Source organism: Artemia franciscana, chromosome 1 (genome assembly GCF_032884065.1).
Source record: "Artemia franciscana chromosome 1, ASM3288406v1, whole genome shotgun sequence".
Classification (NCBI taxonomy): Eukaryota; Metazoa; Arthropoda; class Branchiopoda; order Anostraca; family Artemiidae; genus Artemia; species Artemia franciscana.
Window position 1 is genome coordinate 33,943,681 of NC_088863.1, and position 20,651 is coordinate 33,964,331.

Here is a 20,651-nt window from a genome sequence, read left to right on the forward strand (position 1 = left end):
AAGTGACATAAAATGTTTTAAAACGTTCTCTCTTAACAACCACCGAGCCTTATTATAAATAAAATGATCAGTGTACTCACTCCCCCTACACCGGAAGATTAAATTGTAATTACCGGGTTTATCAAACAGTTCGTGGTAACGAACTGTAGTAAGGAGCGACCCGGCTCAATAGTAACCAGAACTCTAAAAAATGGAGTTTTGATACCAATAGCTACATCAAAAGAATCGCATTTTAATGCTGATTTTAAATTTATAAGTTTTATCAAGTTTAGTCTTACCCATCAGAAGTTACGAGCCTGAAAAAATTTGCCTTATTTTAGAAAATAGGGGAAAACACCCCCTAAAAGTCATACGATCTTAACGAAAATCACACCATGAGATTTAGTGTATCAGAGAACCCTATTGTAGAAGTTTCAAGAAGTTTTTGCCAGAAGGCAGATCACGGATGCGTGTTTATTTGTTTGTTTGTTTTTATGGCACTTAGTATTAATCAAGTGACATATAGCAATCGCCAATTCTGTCGGTCTGTCTGTCTGTCTGTCTGTCTGTCTGTCGGTCCCGGTTTTGCTACTTTAGGCACTTCCAGGTAAGCTAGGACGATGAAATTTGGCAGGCGTATCAGGGACGGGACCAGCTTAAATTAGAAATATTTGTTTTCCCAATTTGACCATCTGAGCGGGAGTGGGGGGCCGGTTAATTCGGAAAAAAAAATAGAAAAAATGAAGTATTTTTAACTTATGAATGGGTGATGGGATCTTAATGAAATTTGATGTTTGGAATAATATTGTGTCTCAGAGCTCTTATTTTAAATCCCGATCGGATCTGATGACATTGGGGGGAGTTGGAGGGGAGAAACCTAAAATCTTGGAAAACACTTAGAGTGGAGGGATCGGGATGAAACTTGATGGGAAAAACAAGCACAAGTCCCAGATACATGATTGACATAATCGGAACGGATCTGCTCTCTTTGGGGTAGTTGGGGGGGGGGATAATTCTGAAAAATTAGAAAAAATGAGTTATTTTTAACTTACGAACGGGTGATCGGATCTCAATGAAATTCGATGTTTAGAAGGATATCATGTCTTAGAGCTCTTATTTTAAATCCCGACCGGATCTGGTGGAACTGGGGAGGGAGTTGGGAGGGGGAAACCTAAAACTTGGAAAACACTTAGAGTGGAGGGATCGGGATGAAACTTGTTGGGAAAAATAAACACAAGTGCTAGATAAATGATTGACATAAATGGAATGGATCCGCTCTCTTTGGGATAGTTGGGGGGGGGGGTTATTTCTGAAAAATCAGAAAAAATGAGGTATTTTTAACTTACGAACAGGTGATCGGATCTCAATGAAATTTGATATTTAGAAGGATATCGTGGCTCAGAGCTCTTATTTTAAACCCGACCAGATCTGGTGACATTGGGGGGGGGAAGTTGGGAGGGGGAAACCTAAAACTTGAAAAACACTTAGAATGGAGGGATCGGGATGAAACTTGGTGGAAAAAATAATCACGAGTCCTAGATACATGATTGACATAACCGGAACGGATCCGCTCTCTATGGGTTAGTTGGGGTAGGGGTTAATTCTGAAAAATTAGAAAAAATGAGGTATTTTTAACTTACGAACAGATTATCGGATCTCAATGAAATTTGATATTTAGAAGGATATCGTGTCTCAAAGCTCTTATTTTAAATCCTGACTGGATCTGGTGACGTTGGGGGAAGTTTGGGGTGGGGGAACCTAAAATCAAGGAAAACGTTTAGATTGGAGGGATCGAGATGAAACTTGGTGGGAAAAATAAACAGAAGTCTTACATACGTGATTTACATAATTGGAACAGATCCGATCTATTGGGGGGGGGGTAAATTCAGAAAAATAAGAAAAAATGACGTACTTTTAACTTACGAAGGAGTGATCGGATCTTCATGAAACTTCATATTTAGAAGGACCTCATAACTCAGATCTCTTATTTTAAATCTCAACCGGATCAAGCGTAATTGGGGGGGGGGGCAGTTGGGGGGACCGGAAATCTTTGAAAATACTTAAAGCGGTGAGATCAGGATGAAACTGGATGGGAAGAATAAAAACCTGTCTAAGATACGTGACTGACATAACCGGACCGGATCTGCTCTCTTTGGTGGAATTGGAGGGGGGGAGATAATTTTGAAAATTGAGGTATTTGTAACTTACGAAAGGGTGACCAGATCTTAATGAAATTTGATATTTAGAAGGATCTTGTGCTTTAAATTTCTTATTTAAATTCAGACCAGATCCTAAGACTTTGAGGGCAGTTGGAGGGGGAAACCGGAATTCTTGGAAAACGTGAAAATTGGGGTATTTTTATCTTACGAATAGATGATCAGATCTTACTGCAATTTGATTTTTAGAAAGAATTCATGTCTCAGAGCTCTTATTTCAAATCCCGACCAGATTGTTTGACATTGGGGGGAGTTGGAGGTGGAAATCTTGGAAAAACACTTGGAGTGTAGGAATCGGGATGAAGCTTGGTGGATAGAATAAACAAATGTCCTTGATACGTGATTGACAGAATCGTACTGGATTCGCTCTCTTTGGGGGAGTTGGGACGAGGGGTTCAGTGATTTGGCGAGTTTGGTGCTTCTGGACGTGCTAGGACGATGAAAATTGATAGGCTTGTCAGGGAGCTGCACAATTTGACTTGATAAAGTCGTTTTCCCAGATTCGACCATCTGGGGGGCTAAAGGGAGAGGAAAAATTAGAAAAAATTAGGTATTTATAACTTACGAGTGGGTGATCGGATCTTAATGAATTTCGATATTTAGAAGGACATCGTGACTCAGAGCTCTTATTTTAAATCCTGACCGGCATTAAGCCTCTTATTTTCCTTTTTAAATCAATCTATTGATTCATAGAATTTTGTTAGAGCTCATACCATATGATCTCTTGGCTCTTAGCTCTTCTCGCCTCGTCACAAGTGCCATATGAGCTCTTAGCTCTTGTTTTGTTTGTTTGTTTTTTTCCCAGGGGTGATCGTATCGACCCAGTGGTCCTAGAATCTTGTGAGGGACTCATTCTAACGGAAATGAAAAGTTCTAGTGCCCTTTTTAACTGACCAAAAAAATTGGAGGGCACCTAGGCCCCCTCCCGCGCTAATTATTTTCCCAAATTCAACGGATCAAAATTCTGAGATAGCCATTTTATTCAGCGTAGTCGAAAAACCTTATAACTGTGTCTTTGGAGACGAGTTACTCCTCCACAGTACCCGTGGGAGGGGCTACAATTTACAAATTTTGACCAGTGCTTGCATTTAGTAATGGTTATTGGGAAGTGTACATACGTTTTCAGGGGGATTTTTGGTTGGGGGAGGAGTTGACAAGAGGGGGATATGTTGGGGGAACTTTCCATCGAGGAATTTGTAATGGGGGAAGAACATTTCCATGAAGGGATCGCAGGATTTTCTAGCATTATTTAAACAAAAAAAAAACAATGAAAAATTAAATATGAACAATTTTTCAGCTGGAAGTAAGGAGCAGCATTAAAGCTTAAAACGATCAGAAATTATTACGCATATGAGGGGATTACCTCCTCCTAATACCCCGCTCTTTACGCTAAATTAATTTTAGTGATTTCAACTATTTATTCTACGGCTTTTGTGATTCAGGGGTCATTCTTAATGAATTGGACAAAATTTAATCTTTACTGTAAAGAGCGAGGTACTGACGAGGGGGTTAACCACTCATATATGTAATAAAAACATGAGATTACAAAAGTGCGTTACGTAAGCTAATTTATAAGTTACGTTTATCTTTTACTAATAAAAACATTCGTAAAAATTAAAAGTTGTAGTTACCTTTTTAAGTAGCCAAAAAATCGCAGGGCAACTAGGCGTCCTCCACCGTTCCCTTTTTTCTCAAAATCATTCGATCAAAACCATGAGAAGGCCATTTAGCCAAAAAAACAAAAAAAAATTGCAAATTTCGTGTTAATTATTTCTCTGCGGAGAGCCAAAATCAAAACATACATTGAATCAAAAACGTTCAGAAATTAAACAAAAAAACCAGTTTTTTTAGCTGAAAGTAAGGAGCGACATTATAACTTAAAACGAACAGAAATTACTTCGTATATGAAAGGGGCTGTTTCCTCATCAACGCCCGCTCATACGCTATAGTTTTTTTACTGTTTTAAAAAGCAGAGTTGAGAGAAAGAGTCAAACTTTAGCGTAAAGAGCGGGGCGTTGATGAGGAAGCAGCCCCTTTCATATACGAAGTAATTTATGTTCGTTTTAAGTTTTAATGTCGCTCCTTACTTTAAGCTAAAAAAAAAACTTGTTTTTTTTATTTAATTTAACCTATAAGAATTGGATATATAGGCACTAAGCACTTCTAGTTGAATGACACAATGATAAGCAAGTAGGGTTAAGGTCTTCAGGCCAACAGACCTTCCATACCTCTTTATTTTCTGTATTTGCCTTTATTTTTAATACAATTTAATAGTGACTACTTAATAAATATTGTATACCAACAAGAAATAAATGAGAAGACATAGATAAATGAAAATAACATGACTATGAAAAGACAAAAATGTGTTTTTTTGTGTATCAATAATATCAGTAACAAACACCCTCTCCAGGAAAAAGAAACAAAAACTTCTTTTTAAAAATATCTTTGGACGCAGTTGCTGAAACATATGGAATTATGAGAAGAAATCAGGAGGTATATTTTCTTTGGGAAAAAAAAAATATGTTGATTTTTCCAAAGTTTGAAGTTGACGAAAACACTCCCGTTGGTGAACGATAACCAGACTGTTGAAACGTTCGAGTCCCTCCATACCGCCGATCGAACATTCGACAACCAGGCAACGTCCCCAAGGTGAATTATACGTCTGTTCTTAGAGGTTTTTACAAAAGCCACACTTACAAGGCCAAAAACTTTAATTTGGCCAGGAAGCCACAAGTTGCCGACAACTGCTCTAAAGCCATAGTTTCGTTTTTCTTTTTGGAGCTTAGAGTAAAGAAACCAGGCCTATTTCAGCCGCTCAATATCCTACTCCTTGGAATATATATGTCTCTGACTTTTAAAGGCTTTCATCTTTAATGCTCTTGTTGCTTCCAGCATCTCCTCAGCTTTGCGTCGATAAGAATCTGCAATTGATTTAGAAGTTAGGAAAGAATGAAATATCAGAGGTTACTAATGTCGGGAAGAAGAAGTTCAAAGAATTTACTCTAAAGAAACTAGAAGAATTTGATTGTAACATGAATTTTGAATGTAAGAGATCATTAATTTTTGCTATAAGAACATATAATCTATTGCAAGTTTAGGCTGAAATTAAGTATGTTTTCACAAAAAAAGCCAAGAAAAGGGATCAGAATTTGCTTTATACAGCAAGTAACAATTAAAGAGTGACATGAGCAACTGATAAAACATATTGTACAAAATAGGTGTTTAAGTAACAACATATATATATATATATATATATATATATATATATATATATATATATATATATATATATATATATATATATATATATATATATAGTACCGAGTCACGGTACTCGGCACGCGGCAGGATTCTATATATGGACTCTCAATGCTGCTTGTCTTCTAGCCTCAGATGATTTGGGCCGTTTCCTAATAGCATGACGCCACCTCTTGCTGATGCTATGGGTCACCACTGGTTCGTTACAACCACCCTAGGAAAAATAAACCACCCTGACCTATTTAGAATGTTCATTTGACCTGAAATGCTCTAATTGTCGTTTTCACATATTTTCTAACCGTCGGTGTCTTTGCTCTTCATTTTCATTTTTGACACACTCCAATTCTCGTTTCACATATCTTCTAACCACCCGTTTGTTTGCTTTTTATTTTCATTTTTGACAAATTTTGATGCTCGCTGTTACATATCTTGTCTTTCTCCTTTATTTTTGGATTTTGATTACTTCAGACAATTTAAATATAGCGTTTGATTTTACTGCTCGTTTTGCTCTTGTTTCATTTGATGGTCCATGTTGCTGATTTTCACCCATTGTGAATTTAATTTGTGCGGGCCGCTTTCTCGGTCCTATTACGTTTGATAGTTCAGGTGGTTCCAAAGAATCATCATTTGTAATAATCGTAAATTTTTGTTTATTGGATCTTCCTACTGTCCTACTGTCTTGTTATATAACGATTGCGTTCAAACCTTTAAGCTTAATCACGCAGCGGGCTGATTTTATCAAACAAAAAAACAAATTAATTTAAAAATTTTCAGGTATTTTTCAAGTTTGAATTGAAACAATAATGCAATTGAAACCAGTTTTGCAATTCTCAATTTTTCACTTTCTATGCAATTTAATGTCCTTTCATGCAATAATCTTTTCAAAGATATTTGATTGTTGAAGCAATGCCGATTTTTTTTTTTTACAAAATTAAGGCTCTTAACGTATTTTAAAACTTCAAAATTTCAAACTTTTGACCCTTCTAAATCTTTTTTTAGGCCAGAATATACCAGAATGCCAATTTTCCCGAAAAAAATATGGAGCTGTTTTCGAGAAAAAAATGCACACATAAATACACGATTATTCTAGCAACTCACAGCAGCAACCAACCACCTTAGGCCAACACAGATACACAGGCTACTCCTTCATCCCAACATATTCAAAGCCTCCCTCTTATCACCCTCCCAGGAAGCTCCCATTCCCTTTAAATCTTTCTTTATAATTTCCTCCCATCCCAGACGAGGATGACCTGCTTTCCGTTTAGCCCTAGACAGTTGGCAGAGAAGGACAATCTTCGGCAATCTGTCATCCTTCATCCACAGAACGTGCCCTATCCATCTCACCCTTTCTTTCATTACAGCCCTAGAATGCGAGACTAAACCACATTTTTCGTACAGCCTACTGTCTGAAGTATGGTCAGTCAGCTGGTTACCCAGAGCAATCCGTAGGCAATTTCTCTGAAAAACATCTAGTTAATCTTCAACCGCTTTCCAGAGCACCCATTGTTCAGAGCCATATTTAACTTTTGTTATCACTGTACCTTCCAATATTCTAATCTTGGTTTGCAGACTTATCTTTCTATTCTTCCAAGCTTTTTAATTGTAAAAAAAAAAAAAACCCTGAGCCTTGGGTATTCTACTTTTAACATCTTTACTGCTCCCACCGTCTTTACTAATAATGCTACCAAGGTAGGTCGAGCTGCCCACCTGATCAATCCTTTCGTTACCCACCGTCATCTTTTCATCTTCACTTATTCCTAGCCTTAGTGACTTAGTCTTCTTAACATTAATTTTCAAACATGTTCTAGCACCCTGAACTCGCAAAACCTCTAAAAGTTCATTTATTTTGCTCAAACCTTCCTCTAGGATGCTTAAATTATCCCAATAGTCTAAGTTCAGTAGGGTCTTTCATCTCCATTGGATTCCTTGGTCTCCAATTGCCTTTCCTTCCTTAAGACAAAGTCCATCAAAATGATCCGTATAAAGGGGGATAGACCACAACCCTGCTTAACTCCTGATTTAATACAAAACCAGCTGCTAACCTCATTTCCTACCTGAGCTGCAGAAGTATTATTTACGTACATAGCACTAGTCGCTTTAAATAGCCGGTTCTAAAGAGTTTTTAATTTCTCCCGGGCGCCATTAATATTCTGAAAAAATGTAATACCTATTTACTTAGGACTAGAGCCCATATTAAAAAGCACGGTTTATAGTTTCATTTCTAACACCAGGCCCTCGAACAGGTAGGTGTTTCTTGACCTCTGAAAACGACAGACAGTTGCTTCGATGACTGCCACCACAGTTGGCACAGGTAAAGGACTGTGCCTGACAGCTCCTGTCACGGTTGCTATGATTACCGACACATTTGCTCCCTTTATTTCGATTAGAGCAATTTCTATCAAAATGACCAAAGCCTTAACAATTGTGACATTGCATCGGTTTCTCAATCGGCAACGTAACTCAAAATAAACCATGTTCAATCTTGATTTCCTGTATAACTGCAAGATCAAATTTATTTTCCGATATGAATTTTAACTGGACTACGGATGTATTACCAAATCTGGTTGCAGAATTTACATTGCTAACAAGAATAGGTGTTTGTAAAACACCCCAGTCTTGGTTCATCCTGATAATGTTGGCATACTCGCGCCTCACTACCTTCGCTTGAATATTTAGTGTGTTCGGTATTGTTCGTTAGACATATGTATTACTATGTTGTCTTTTTTAGCTAGAATATGATGGCCCTTATCGGCACAACCAAGTTCTTCCACATTAACTGGGTTTGAATGTTCAAGTTGCTCGGAACATTGCTCAACACAAAAGAAACAGGAGGCTGCACTTGAGCTGGCACTAAGGGCCAAACTACATGACCAGGGGGCTGTATCGAGGTTTACTGCTTTCCAACGGGAAAATCTAACATCCTTACGTACTCGTTTAAACCAGAAGCTACAATAGTACTTGGTTGATTAGGAATAGCCAGGGCTGCCAAATTTTTTTTAAGGAGTGTGTCATATTTTTTCCGAAAATGTGCTTTTTGTGTCATCTCAGATTCCATAATGTGTCACAAAATTTGTCATTTTTTTTGCTACAAGTGGTATCATATTTAATTGTCAAATCTTTAAATAGAGTTTTCAATATATAATCTTTTCCAAATCGGTTCAGAAAGGAGTAAACTTAACCTTAAACTATTATCTTGGGATCGAGACATTTATATGACGCCGTGAAAGTGATAGGAACATTCGATTAAATTAATGTTACACACTATGAATTTGTGTCTGGGCGACCAACGAGGCAAGTTTACATTTATAAAAGTTTTAGGGACAATCAATTCCGAAGGTAAATTAAAGACTTTTCGCTTGACGTCGTAATCGTAATCGGCTCGTAATAAAGCTCAACTAAGCTTTAGTTGACACCTTCGAAAATGGAAAAATATAAGACCACAGTAGGCGCGTTTGAGCTTTTTAGTTTGCGAGCATAAAACTTGTCCGAGACCTGGATTCAATCGAGAAGAAATTCGTAAAAATGAAGTATAACGCCTGAACACGCTTCTTTTTGTTTTAACATGCTTTGTGCCTACTTTTCTTCTCTTGTAAAGAATGTCACTTTGACTCGGAAATCTGAACTTAATTCCCAGGAAAAAGAGTTCCAACTATTTGTCTATCAACTTGTCTGTGGTTCATTGTGCCCTCATTGAAGCTTAGCTTGAACCAATAATACTACTAAGCCGTCTTCCTGTCTTAATGGTTACAATCGTACTTCTAATGGACCTAGAGGCCATTAACTAGAGAAAAATGTAAGCCAAAATCAATCGCATATTTTTACTAAAAATTACAGATAAATATCAGATATATAAGCACTGAACAACTTGGTAACCTCTCACACACAGACCCCCCTCCCCAGAACTTCAAGTATATTCGACCCTGTCTATATCTAGTGCTCATTGGTCTCTTCTTCTTTCTTCTTGTACCAGACCATAAAATTCTTCCGCATATCGGAAGGAATTTCCCAGTCGTGCATGGTTCCTGAGGTACGAGAGACCAGCTGCTTTGCATGCATCAGTGAGTCTATCGTGTCGAGAAGTAGACTGTTCCTGAGTTTCGTTTTTATATTTGATAGAACTGAAAATTGACGTTCTGCAACTGTACTGGAGTGCGGAAGAGCACACAGATTTAGCATGAAAAGGGACAGCTCTTCGAACTGTGGCTTGCCTTGAACATCTTTCGTATTCAGTAACGTCTTCCAAAAGATCGAAGGAGACATTTCAGTTCCCATGGTTCTGATAATCTCATCCCTCTGTTCACTCATCAAGATCCACTGAGTCTCTATTACATCCCTTGACCTTTCCACTTCACCTTCATGTCTCCCAAGTAAGCTGCTGAACCGACCAGTCAGTCCCACTCGAGTGTCAACTTTTCCGCTCAAAGCAGTCACTGGGTCTAAACAAGCCAGAGATGTTAAAGTGGGATCAGAATGATAAATTAACATCCTCATTTCTTTGATAACTTCTACAAGGAAGTTCAGGCAGTTCAACCTAAACTGTTTGAGATCATTCGAGGGTATCACATCCTTATATTTCAGCACGTGTATTTTGGTACTTGGACCAAAAGAAATCTCAGAGATTTCCTTGAAACAGCCTGAGATCATGGGTATGACAAAAGCATTATCATTCTCTAAGATATCAGTTTTGACAAAAGACTCCATGATAGACTTCATGGTTGCCCTTGAGCTGGAAAGGAGTTTGTGAATGCGACTGTCACTACTCTGGAACTCCAAATTCAAGCAATTGTTCTTGTTGACCTTTTTCATGTTTGACTATTTTCTGTTTGAAAATAGAAGTATGTTCATTTAGAAATTTTGAAGCTATATTTATTTTGAAGACGCTATATGTCTTCTAAAACTGTCTTTTTTCCAGCCAAGATGTAAGCAATATTAGTGCTTCTAGCGATAGAGAAAAAAGAATTCAATTAAGGATGAATGGTTTTTCAGGTTGGCTGACTAGCTTCAATCTAGTATTTTTTTCATATTTGTTGGTGCCTTTTTAATCCAGATGGATTATTCTGAAGGAAAGACTTCTCTGGAAGTCTTAGACCCCTTTTAGTTTAGACCCCTTTGTGGGGTCCAAAGCTTTGTAGTTTTTCTTTATTTTCTCTTAATAATAATAAACAGATTGGAAATTTGTAATCTCGTCCGAGGTGGGATACCCCTCCTGTACTCTTGAAAATGTGAGTTGCTGTTTATGCATACAGCTTTGATAAACTGCACGCTGTTTACTTTTTACTATTAAGTACATACCAGTTAGCTACATCACATACTCAATCAAGCAGCCAATTAAGTTCAGATATTCAACGTGCATTGCATTTTGATTTGAAATTTCCACCTATGGCTGTTTTCTTCTCGTGGTTTAAATTCTAAATATGGTGAGGGCATCTGTCCTGTATTCCGCACTGTTTGTGTACTACTGCCACCGTTAGGTAGTGCTATTCCTCTCCATTAATTTCTAGCTTTTGCGGAGGTTGAAAACTAAAATTTTACTTTTCTTTTATTACCATTTAAAAAACGAGACTCGGATGACAAAATTGTGTCATTTTTTTTGAAAAATGTGTCATTTTCGTCGATTGTGTCATTTTTTATCGAAAAATGTGTCATTTGCGTCGATTGTGTCATCATTTCGACTGAATGTGTCATTGTGTCACGCAACATCAAATTGTGTCATTTTGACACAAAATGTGTCAATTTGGCAGCCTAGGGAATAGCTGGTACGTCACAAGGATTAATTATAACAAAGAAGGGTAGCTCCTCCTTACGCGCTAAAAAAAACCACTCAACAGATCATGAGAATCTGCCAAAAGTGACGCGCTTGGATGTGAACACATACGCCTTTCAGGAGGATAAAATTTCAAGGCCCTTTTGCACACATTCTGTGCCTGCTTTATTGCATCTTGTGCAAAAAATTTCGATGCAATCTTGATAACTGTATCTTTTTCTTTTGTAATGTTCCACTGCAGAAAATTCAAAACAGGACATAAATGTTTAAAAACAACCATTTTTCTGGGGGTTTTCTTACGAGAAAAGTAAGGGAAGCGTGGAAGGCTGACAACCCTGTCCCTGCAATTTAGGGGACAAGGCCCAGTGGGTACCAAAGCTCCTGCTACTAACTCTCTCACTCCCCTTCTGATTACTTTTCTCCTGCCACCTTTAACGCAGCGTGATTGCCTATAAATATCACATTTCCTAATTATATTTGCACTGGTTGATGGCTAAGTGAAATGTCTTAATTTCTTGATGAAAACAAATCAGATAGGTTTCAAACAATATCAAACAGTTCGTGGTAAAGAAATGAAAACAAGGAGCGACATGGCTTAATAGTAACCGAAACTCTAAAAAACGAAATTTTGATACCAAAAGATACATCAAAAGAAATTTAATTTTTATGATGATTTTAAATATATAAGTTTCATCAAGTTTGGTTCTACTTATCAAAAGTTACAAGCCTGAAAAGATTTACCCTATTTTCAGAAAAAGGGGGAAATACCCCCTAAGATTCATAGAATCTTAATAAAAATAGCACCATCAGATTCAACGTATCAGAGAACCCTCTTGTAGGGGTTTCAAGCTCCTGTCTGAAAAAATGCGTAATTTTGTAATTTTTGCCAGAAGAAAAATCACAGATGCGTGTTTATTTGTTTTTTTTTCAGGGGTGATCGTATCGACCGAGTGACCCTAGAATGTCACGATAGGGCTCATTCAAACATAAATTAAAAGCTCCAGTGCCCTTTTTAAGTGACAAAAAATTAGAGGCCATCTAGGCCCCCTCCCACGCTCATTTTTTCCCAAAGTCACCGGATCAATTTTGAGAGAGCAATTTTGTTCCTAATAGCTTTCATGATGATTGGACTATACGACATTGGATGTAATGGCTTGAAAAAATAATCTTATGGTGTTATATTCGAATGTACATTTTTAATTATTGTATATGGAACATAAAGAAATTGACTGTTATCTTCGGAAAGTGAACTATAATATGTTTGAGCATGATAAAAGCTGGTGTAGTACTATATAACGCCATTTGACCAGACTGGGATTCTATGCCCGAGTGATTGCATCATATGTTAAAAGTGGTGAAGAGCTGAGTACTGTTCAGGTACAAGTCCGAGAAATATACAATTTTTCAGAATTGAAGCCCTGTACGTTAAGGATATTGTATCTGTAGACAGAGTTTTAATTGAAAACTATGACCCCAAAATTCCACTTTTCAACTTAGAGGAGTTTAAATGTCCAATATTTGAAGGGGCTTATCATCGTCCCGAAGATGAGGTTAGGTTTTTCGTCCATTGGATACCAAGCGACATAACTGATCGTGATAAGTGCATACGACACAGTAAAAAAAGCATGCTATATCATGGGAACCATCGTTTGTGGCTGTTTAATATTGAACTTCGAGCATTATTTTTATGTAAATATGTGTTTTGTTTAAATCATTTTGATTACGTTTGCGCTATAAATATCCTTAAGCTTAAACTGCCTTTATTTTTTTGAACAGACCTAGTTGATAAGTAAAACCCCTCTATAGGTATACCCCCCTTCTTTTTACCAACAGTCTGAGATAGATGAACATAAATTCAGTGTGTTTTAGTTGCTGATTGAAATTCCGAGTGATTTGATCGCCGGCTGAGCACAATAAAATATCTTATTGATGAAATATTTGAGTAGAGAAGTGCTTCATCAAACTTGTATACCTTTGCTAAAGATTAAAATTACATGTATCGTAATTGCGAAAAAGTACTAGTTCATTGATCCCAACAGATTATATTGCACAACTATTGACTTTTAGGAAATGGTATAGCGTTCATATTTGTTTGCCACACGCTTTGTCATACTTGTATATTCAAATTCATTCTAGAATACTTGTATATTCAAATTCATTCTAGAATACTTTATTGCACACAAAATTGCTTAAAATCGAAAATGGAATCAAAATAAATATAGGAAATGCGTAGACGTTCAAATTTGGTTGACGCATGCTTTGTCTCACTTAAATATTCAAGTTAAATCTGCAGTACATGCAAAATTGAAAAAAAAGAAAATGGAAGCAAAATGAATTTTAGGAAAGGCTATAACGTTCAAGTTTACTTTACGTACGCTTTGACACCCCTTAAATATCCAAGTTCATTCTATATTGAACGCAAAATTGACAAAAATTTAAAATGGGATCAAAATGAATTTTAGGAAATGCTATAACGTTCAAATTTATTTGACACGAGCTTTTGTTTCACTTAAATATTCAAGTTCAATCTGTATTGCACACAAAATTGCAAAAAATTGAAAATGGAATCGAAATAAATTTTAGGAAATGCTACAGCGTTCAAAATATATATTTATTTATAACCCCCTTATATCGAAAGATAAATAGTGGAGTAAACACAAACGAAAATCAACAATAACACTAAACAAACAAACAATAATAAATCACCGAAAACAATTAAACAACAATAACATTAAATGAATAATTTTAATGAAACAAACGAATTAAGCCATGGTCAGGCGACAAATGCCGATTCGCTGTTTCCAAAATGTTTTTTAGTAAACCAGTCAGCTTTTCAGTAATATTTGGGAGATGAATCTTTTTTTTTATATTCCTTTATCAAAGAGGAAGATAAAGAAGATATTTACAAAAACGGAAATAGGCCACCCGAATATCACTAAAAGTCTAATTCCTAAGTATAGTATAAAGCCCAGAAAGGTAAAGAACAGAATGATCTGAAAAAGAAGAATACAGCTTTACAAGGGCAATATAATTGTATTTGCCTTGATTAGCTACAATTTTAGGGTAAGCAATTTGGATATTTTAGAGATCCAATTTGAAAGTTTTTAAATTTAAAATTTTTTAAAAATTTGGTGAATATAATACCCAACCAACGTATCAAATCCACATGAGGGATGGAAAATTGGGTTTCTGTACGATTCTTCCCACTTGAATATTCAAGTTCAATCTTTATTGCAGACAAGATTGACAATAATCAAAAATGGTATCGAATGAATTTTAGAATACGCTATAACGCTCCAATTCAGTTTACGCACTCTTTATCTCACTAAAATATTCAGGTTCAATCTGTACTTTGCTCAAAATTGATAAAAATCGAAAATATAATCAGAATGTACTTTAGGAAAATGCTATAACATTCAAATTTGGTCGATGCATGCTTAGTCTCATTTAAGTATTCAAGTTCAAACTTTATTGCACACAAAATTGTTAAAAATCGAAAATGGATAAGTGAGGTTATCCTTCCTTTGAAGGATAGTGAGGTTCTTTTCCTTTTTATTAGAATGTCATTAACGAAAATAAACTTTGGCCAATTAAAAATCTCAAAAAGTCTTCTGGTCTTGGTTTCACCTTTTAGCGTAAACAACGAGACATTCAATAGTTGTTCTTTCCCATTGTATTAGAATGCCATTAAGAAAAATAAATTTTGGCCCATAAAAAATCTAAAAAAAAGTCGAATGAATATCTTAGTTCGAAAAAAATTGGGAAGGGGAAAAAGATTGGGAGAGGAGGTATTGGGGGTTCCTTGGAGGTGAGAAATGGATGAACATAAGTTCCATCTAAAAAAAGCCATAGCAATAGATTCATTGGGGAACATAAGTTGGCTTACTTTACCCAAGCACAAGTCATAAGAAAAAAAGGGTGGCAGATTTGTCACTTTTTTGTTCATTTAAATTCGGTTTGTATTATAAAATATGTCCGATTTATTACTTAAGCGCTTATCAACACCAGTTTCATATAACCCAAATAAAAAATTATTCATTTAATTGTCATGACCTGTGTATGTAGGTCAAAGGCTTATGGCATATGCAACGAGGTTTCGACCATATTTTTTACAGCCTCAGGCAGTAAAAAAACGCTATTTCCAAACTGTCGTATTATTTTTATTGTTTTCCTGGAGGGAGTGACTGACTTAGAATTTAAGTTCAGCATAGAAAGAAACTCGTAGAGAGACAGCTAGGAATGTGATCTGAAACTGAGAAAATTTCATATTAAGAAATGTTTTTTTTTTAAACCATCATAGTACTTAATAATTAATTATCATTGCCCAATAAAAGAGACAATAGAAAATTTCTGTTCCATTTAATACATCTGTTGATATCAAGCATTGTGTTTACCAGCTGAAAAAAATATTACTTTGAAAAAAAATATTCTTCCGAAAAATTTTATTTCCGAAAGTAAATCATTAAGAAAGGTGACCTTTTGCTGTATCAATATCTGCTTTCCAATATTGTAATGATCAGGAATTAGTTGTGTTCGTGGAAAAAAAATTTTACCATCTGAAAAACTGGAAAAGTTTTGATGGCGTACATCTAACTTTCTATTGACCACTTTTTTGTTTTGTTTTTGGCGTAAATTAAAATCCTCTTGAAATAAGTATGAAAAAATGTCTGACAATTGTCTTAACAGTCAGCCATAATAATCATAATAACATAATAAACAAAAAAAAACTCTTATTTTTTGTTATTGATTTTTTTTAAACTCTTATTGATTCAAAATTGAAATGAAAAACCTTTAGAAAAAAAACATAAAGAAGAAGAAACAGACCATACCATTATGCCAGACTGCATTTCTGTCGCGTCTGGAAATAGAATATTATTTTTTTCGAAAACTATAGAAGGCTCACATGATGGAAACTGCGTTTTTTGGATGGTGTGGGAAAGAAGTAGTGTCAGGCCTTCTTAGGAGGAAGAGTTGTAAGAGTACTTTAAGGAAGTTAAGGTGTGTGCAATTTTTAATTGGTTCCTGGAATAATTTGTATATAGGTCAAGAAAGCACTTCAATACAATGTAAAATACAATTTTTAACTGCGTCACATCCTTAGTCTTTAAAAACATGTTTTTACGACTCATAAGCTAAACTTGGAATTTGCTTTCTATTCCGTGAAGGAAATTTGGTAGCTCAGAAGTGTTTATATTTAAATTTTAGCTATTTTTATTGGGTTGTAAATTTTTTATAACTTAAAGCATACACGAAAAATGCACGGATTCATTTTTGTGAAGTAAAAATTTAAACGGAGATTTCTCAGCCAAGTTTTCCTTTTGAAAATCTTTAGTCTTATGCTATATTTTTTTTTTGTAATTATCTAGTATTCAAGAAATTCCCCTTTAATTTTTTTTATTTTTAATTGCAGGTGGCAATCTTTTACAGCAAATCTTTATGCTCGGCCGCAGCCATTTCGTGTTACCATAGAAATAGAATTTGGACGAGGAGTTCCAGCACATTTGGCACTGGATGACATTCATTTTGAACAGTGTACCACAGGTAAGATAATACGACCACAGAGTCTTCAAAAGCACAGAAATAATTAGGAAAAGTAATAGAAGATAGAAATCTGGCAACGAAGGAAATGAAAGAATGGAAAAAAGAGAAGAGAATCTGATACAATAAGCATTCAATAACATCAATATTTTAAGCGTGTAGGATGTAGAGACAACTTCGCTTTCATATTAATTAGAAAAAAACTTTCCTCAGAAGAAGTTTTCCAAAGAAAAGCAAATAGCCATTTTGAACTCAAGACCAGCAGGAAGAAACTCCTATAATAGTCCAAACTCAAAACGACTAGAACTTACTATTTAAGAATAAATTAAACCCAAAAGCAAAAATAAAAATAAAATGCATGATCAAATATAAAAACGAAGGGCACTAATATAGATGAATAAGTAAATCTTGAAAATAGTAAATATTAAATTGAAGATTCAATGAAATTTAAAACGAATGAAAACTAAAACAAACAGGAGTTTGGCTACTGCCTCCATTCCCCCTTTCCTAACCACAAACGTTCTAAACCCAATTTTATGATTGGCACTTTATTCAAAACTATAGGTATTTTTAACAGCATGATTTAGTTATTCAAAATATCAACTTGACTTACTTACTTGACTTGAGTCTTCTGCTGGGTGCTGCTCGGCGTAGAGAGCGACGTCTGCCTCCTCCATCCACTTCGGTCCATGGCGAGTATTTTCTCTTCGCCCTGTCTGATGTTTGCAATCTTCAAGAACTCGGACAGGCTGTCGGACCAACGTTTCTTCGGTCGGCTGCGAGCTCGCTTCCAACCGACTTTGATAGGGTCAAAGCCATAGATTGTCTTTGTGGGTAGATGTGGTGGCATTCAAAGCAGGCGCCCGAACCATCGTGAAGTTCACTCGGCTGCTTAAGGTAAAAATCAAGACTGCTTTGTGAGCTGCAGGAGCTTCTCATTACTGACGAAGTCGAACCATCGTAGGCCCTCGGTCCTTCTCAGGCTCTTCGCATGAAGTATGTTGATTTTGTTGAGGGTTTCAGCTGATGCTTGCAATGCCTCAGCTTCGTAAAGCATCACAGAGCTCAAATGACGACCGAGACACAGAGACACAACTACAACGGGGACGCCGGGGGGCACAGGGGGATATATAAATGACGAAGGGGACACAGGGAATGTTCGATTAGCAATCACCATCAACAAAGCTCAAGGGCAATCATTAGAATAATGAGGTATAGATCTGAATACAAATTGTTTTTCCCATGGACAATTATATGTTGTATGTTCAAGAGTCAGTAAACCTGACAATCTATTTATATGCACGGACAATGGGACAGCCTAGAATGTTGTATATTCGCAAGTTTTACGTAGTTAAAAACATAAATATATCTATCTATATTCACAGGTGGGACACAGGGACACAACTAGAATGGCGCGTAACTAATTTGGCGCGTAACGACTTACGCGAGCGGGGGGACTTGGGGGTGCGAAGCGCCCCCACCAACTAGGTGTTGGGGTCGCGCCACCCCAACAGCTAGTATATATATATATATATAAATAAGTTGTTTGTGTGGCGACTGACGTCATGGTTGTGTGTAGCGTGCCGAGGAATCACAACAACAGCGTGAAATCAGGCTGTACTCCACCGAATACGGCTAGAAAGGTCAGATATGACCTTGGACTTTACAACAGAAATTTACAACTGCACTTTAGTTACGATTGAAGATTTGTGCTTATCTATTGCAAAAAAACTTCTCAAGCATTTGGGAATGCCTTCACCTAACCGTACTGCTTCTATTTCTACATGTGTAGAATGGGATCGTGAACAAAGTTACAACACAATTGATCTATTGTCGTATGTTACAGACCGGGACACCGGGACACAAGGAATATAAATGACGACCGGGACATTCAGATAGAAATTACAGACCGGGACACCGGGACACAAATGACGACCGGGACACAGGGAATATAAATGACGACCGGGACATAGGGACACAATTACAACGGGGACGCCGGAAGGGCACATGGGGGATATATAAATGACGACGGGAACACAGAGAATATTCGATTAGCAATTACCATCAACAAAGCCCAAGGGCAATCATTAGAAAAATGCGGTATAGATCTGAATACGGATTGTTTTCCCATGGACAATTATATGTTGCATGTTCAAGAGTCGGTAAACCTGACAATCTATTTATATGCACAGACAATGGGACAGCGAAGAATATTGTATATTCGCAAGTTTTACGTAGTTAAAAACATATATATATATATATATATATATATATATATATATATATATATACATATACAGGTGGGACACAGGGACACAAATACAATGGCGCGTAACTAATATAGCGCGTAACAACTTACGCGCGCGAGGGGGCTTGGGGCCCCACCAACTAGGTGTTGGTGTAGCGCAAAGCGCCACACCAACAGCTAGTAACCTATGTATTCCTGTCAGGATATGATTCGCAAACATTCGATATTCACTGATTAAAATTAGTGACCAGTTATTATAATACTTAATATTCAAATCATGCTCACTATATGAATAAATTCTTTGTCTTTTGAAAATATTTTATAGTATTGCGGTATGCATTAAGTTGAAATTAATAAAGTCTTCTATATTTTAAGCAATGATACGACAGCCCTTGATCATCCATGACCCAACCACCAAGGACAATAGGACCCCTCCCCGAAACATTTTAAGCCCCATTTTTGAACTTGTTTTTGACCAAGAATTTTTTTTACTTATAATTTTATGACTTAAAATGTTTTGCACTCAGAATTTTTAGGGCTCAGAATTTTTTTGACTTAAACTTTTGAATAACTGCTATGTCAAGAGAAAACGTGATGAATTATCTAATGGAATGCATTCAAAGCATTAATTTTCACTTTTATGATGATATTCTACATGTCTTTATTTCAATAAAAATATTTTATGCATTTCTTTGTTATGCTTCAATTATTTTAGGGCTCGCTAGCAACTGAAACGTTCGAATGTTTAATAAAAAGAAGGAGATGTAGATACTACTAGTGGGCTAATAGGGGGTACATTAGAATCAGAGATAGGTTAACAGGGCTTTTACCAAAGTTATAAACACACAATCAAACACACGAACACGCAAAGACTGGCATAGAGAGAGAACAACAAGCAAACACCTGCAACCGCTCAAACACGGGTTAATTTAAAACTGAAATTTTGGAAGAGTAACTGCCTTACGGGGAGTTATGATGTTGTTAGACTCTAAGATGAGAATTTGAGAGAAACTTTCCAGGAACAGCCGAATACTAAGCTAGAGAGTTTAAAATTTGACAATATGGTATATTCATGCAACAATTATGGAAAAATAATTTTTATAGTTACTGATGGTGTCTTAGGGAAGAAAGTTAAGACTGCAGCTAGGAATATTAGTGAAAAAGCCTTATGTTCAATAAAGAGGAGAAGGGGTTTGAACAAGAATTATCTGAGTGATAGATCATATGGAAACAAAAGGAATGTAAAGAAAGTGAAGAAAGCATTGAAATATGAACTAAGAAGGTGTGAAATGGAGGCCATGGATAAAATTGCCGAGGATCTGGAAGATTCAGCTAGACGGCATAATAGTAACATATTGTACAGGAATGTTAACAAATTGAGAGGGAGTAGTCAATCTGAACCTATCCCAGTTGAAGATCGGAACGGGGCCACAATCAGTGATAAAGAAAGAGTTAAAGAGAGATGGGTGGAACATCTTAGAATGTGCTAAACCGAGATGCAATTGCAGAAAAAGGTATAGAGGGGAATGAAAAAGTTTGTGATATCTTGGGTGTGGCATAGAATATTTGTTTTGTGAGGAAGAGTTAGCGACAGTACCAAAAGGACTAAAAAATAATAAGGGTCCAGGTGCTGATATTGTGTTAAATG

General features: G+C 36.3%; 1 protein-coding gene across 3 annotated transcripts in view; it reads left to right on the forward strand.

The window, feature by feature from the left end:
- The window catches only part of LOC136028895 (leukocyte tyrosine kinase receptor-like), a 244,527-nt gene that overhangs the window by 96,014 nt on the left and 127,862 nt on the right, over window positions 1-20,651 (forward strand). For all 3 annotated transcript variants that reach the window (XM_065706861.1, XM_065706864.1, XM_065706871.1), the window contains one exon: window positions 16,628-16,758. In XM_065706861.1, the coding sequence (XP_065562933.1) occupies window positions 16,628-16,758 (131 nt within the window). The remainder of the gene's footprint in view (window positions 1-16,627; window positions 16,759-20,651) is intronic.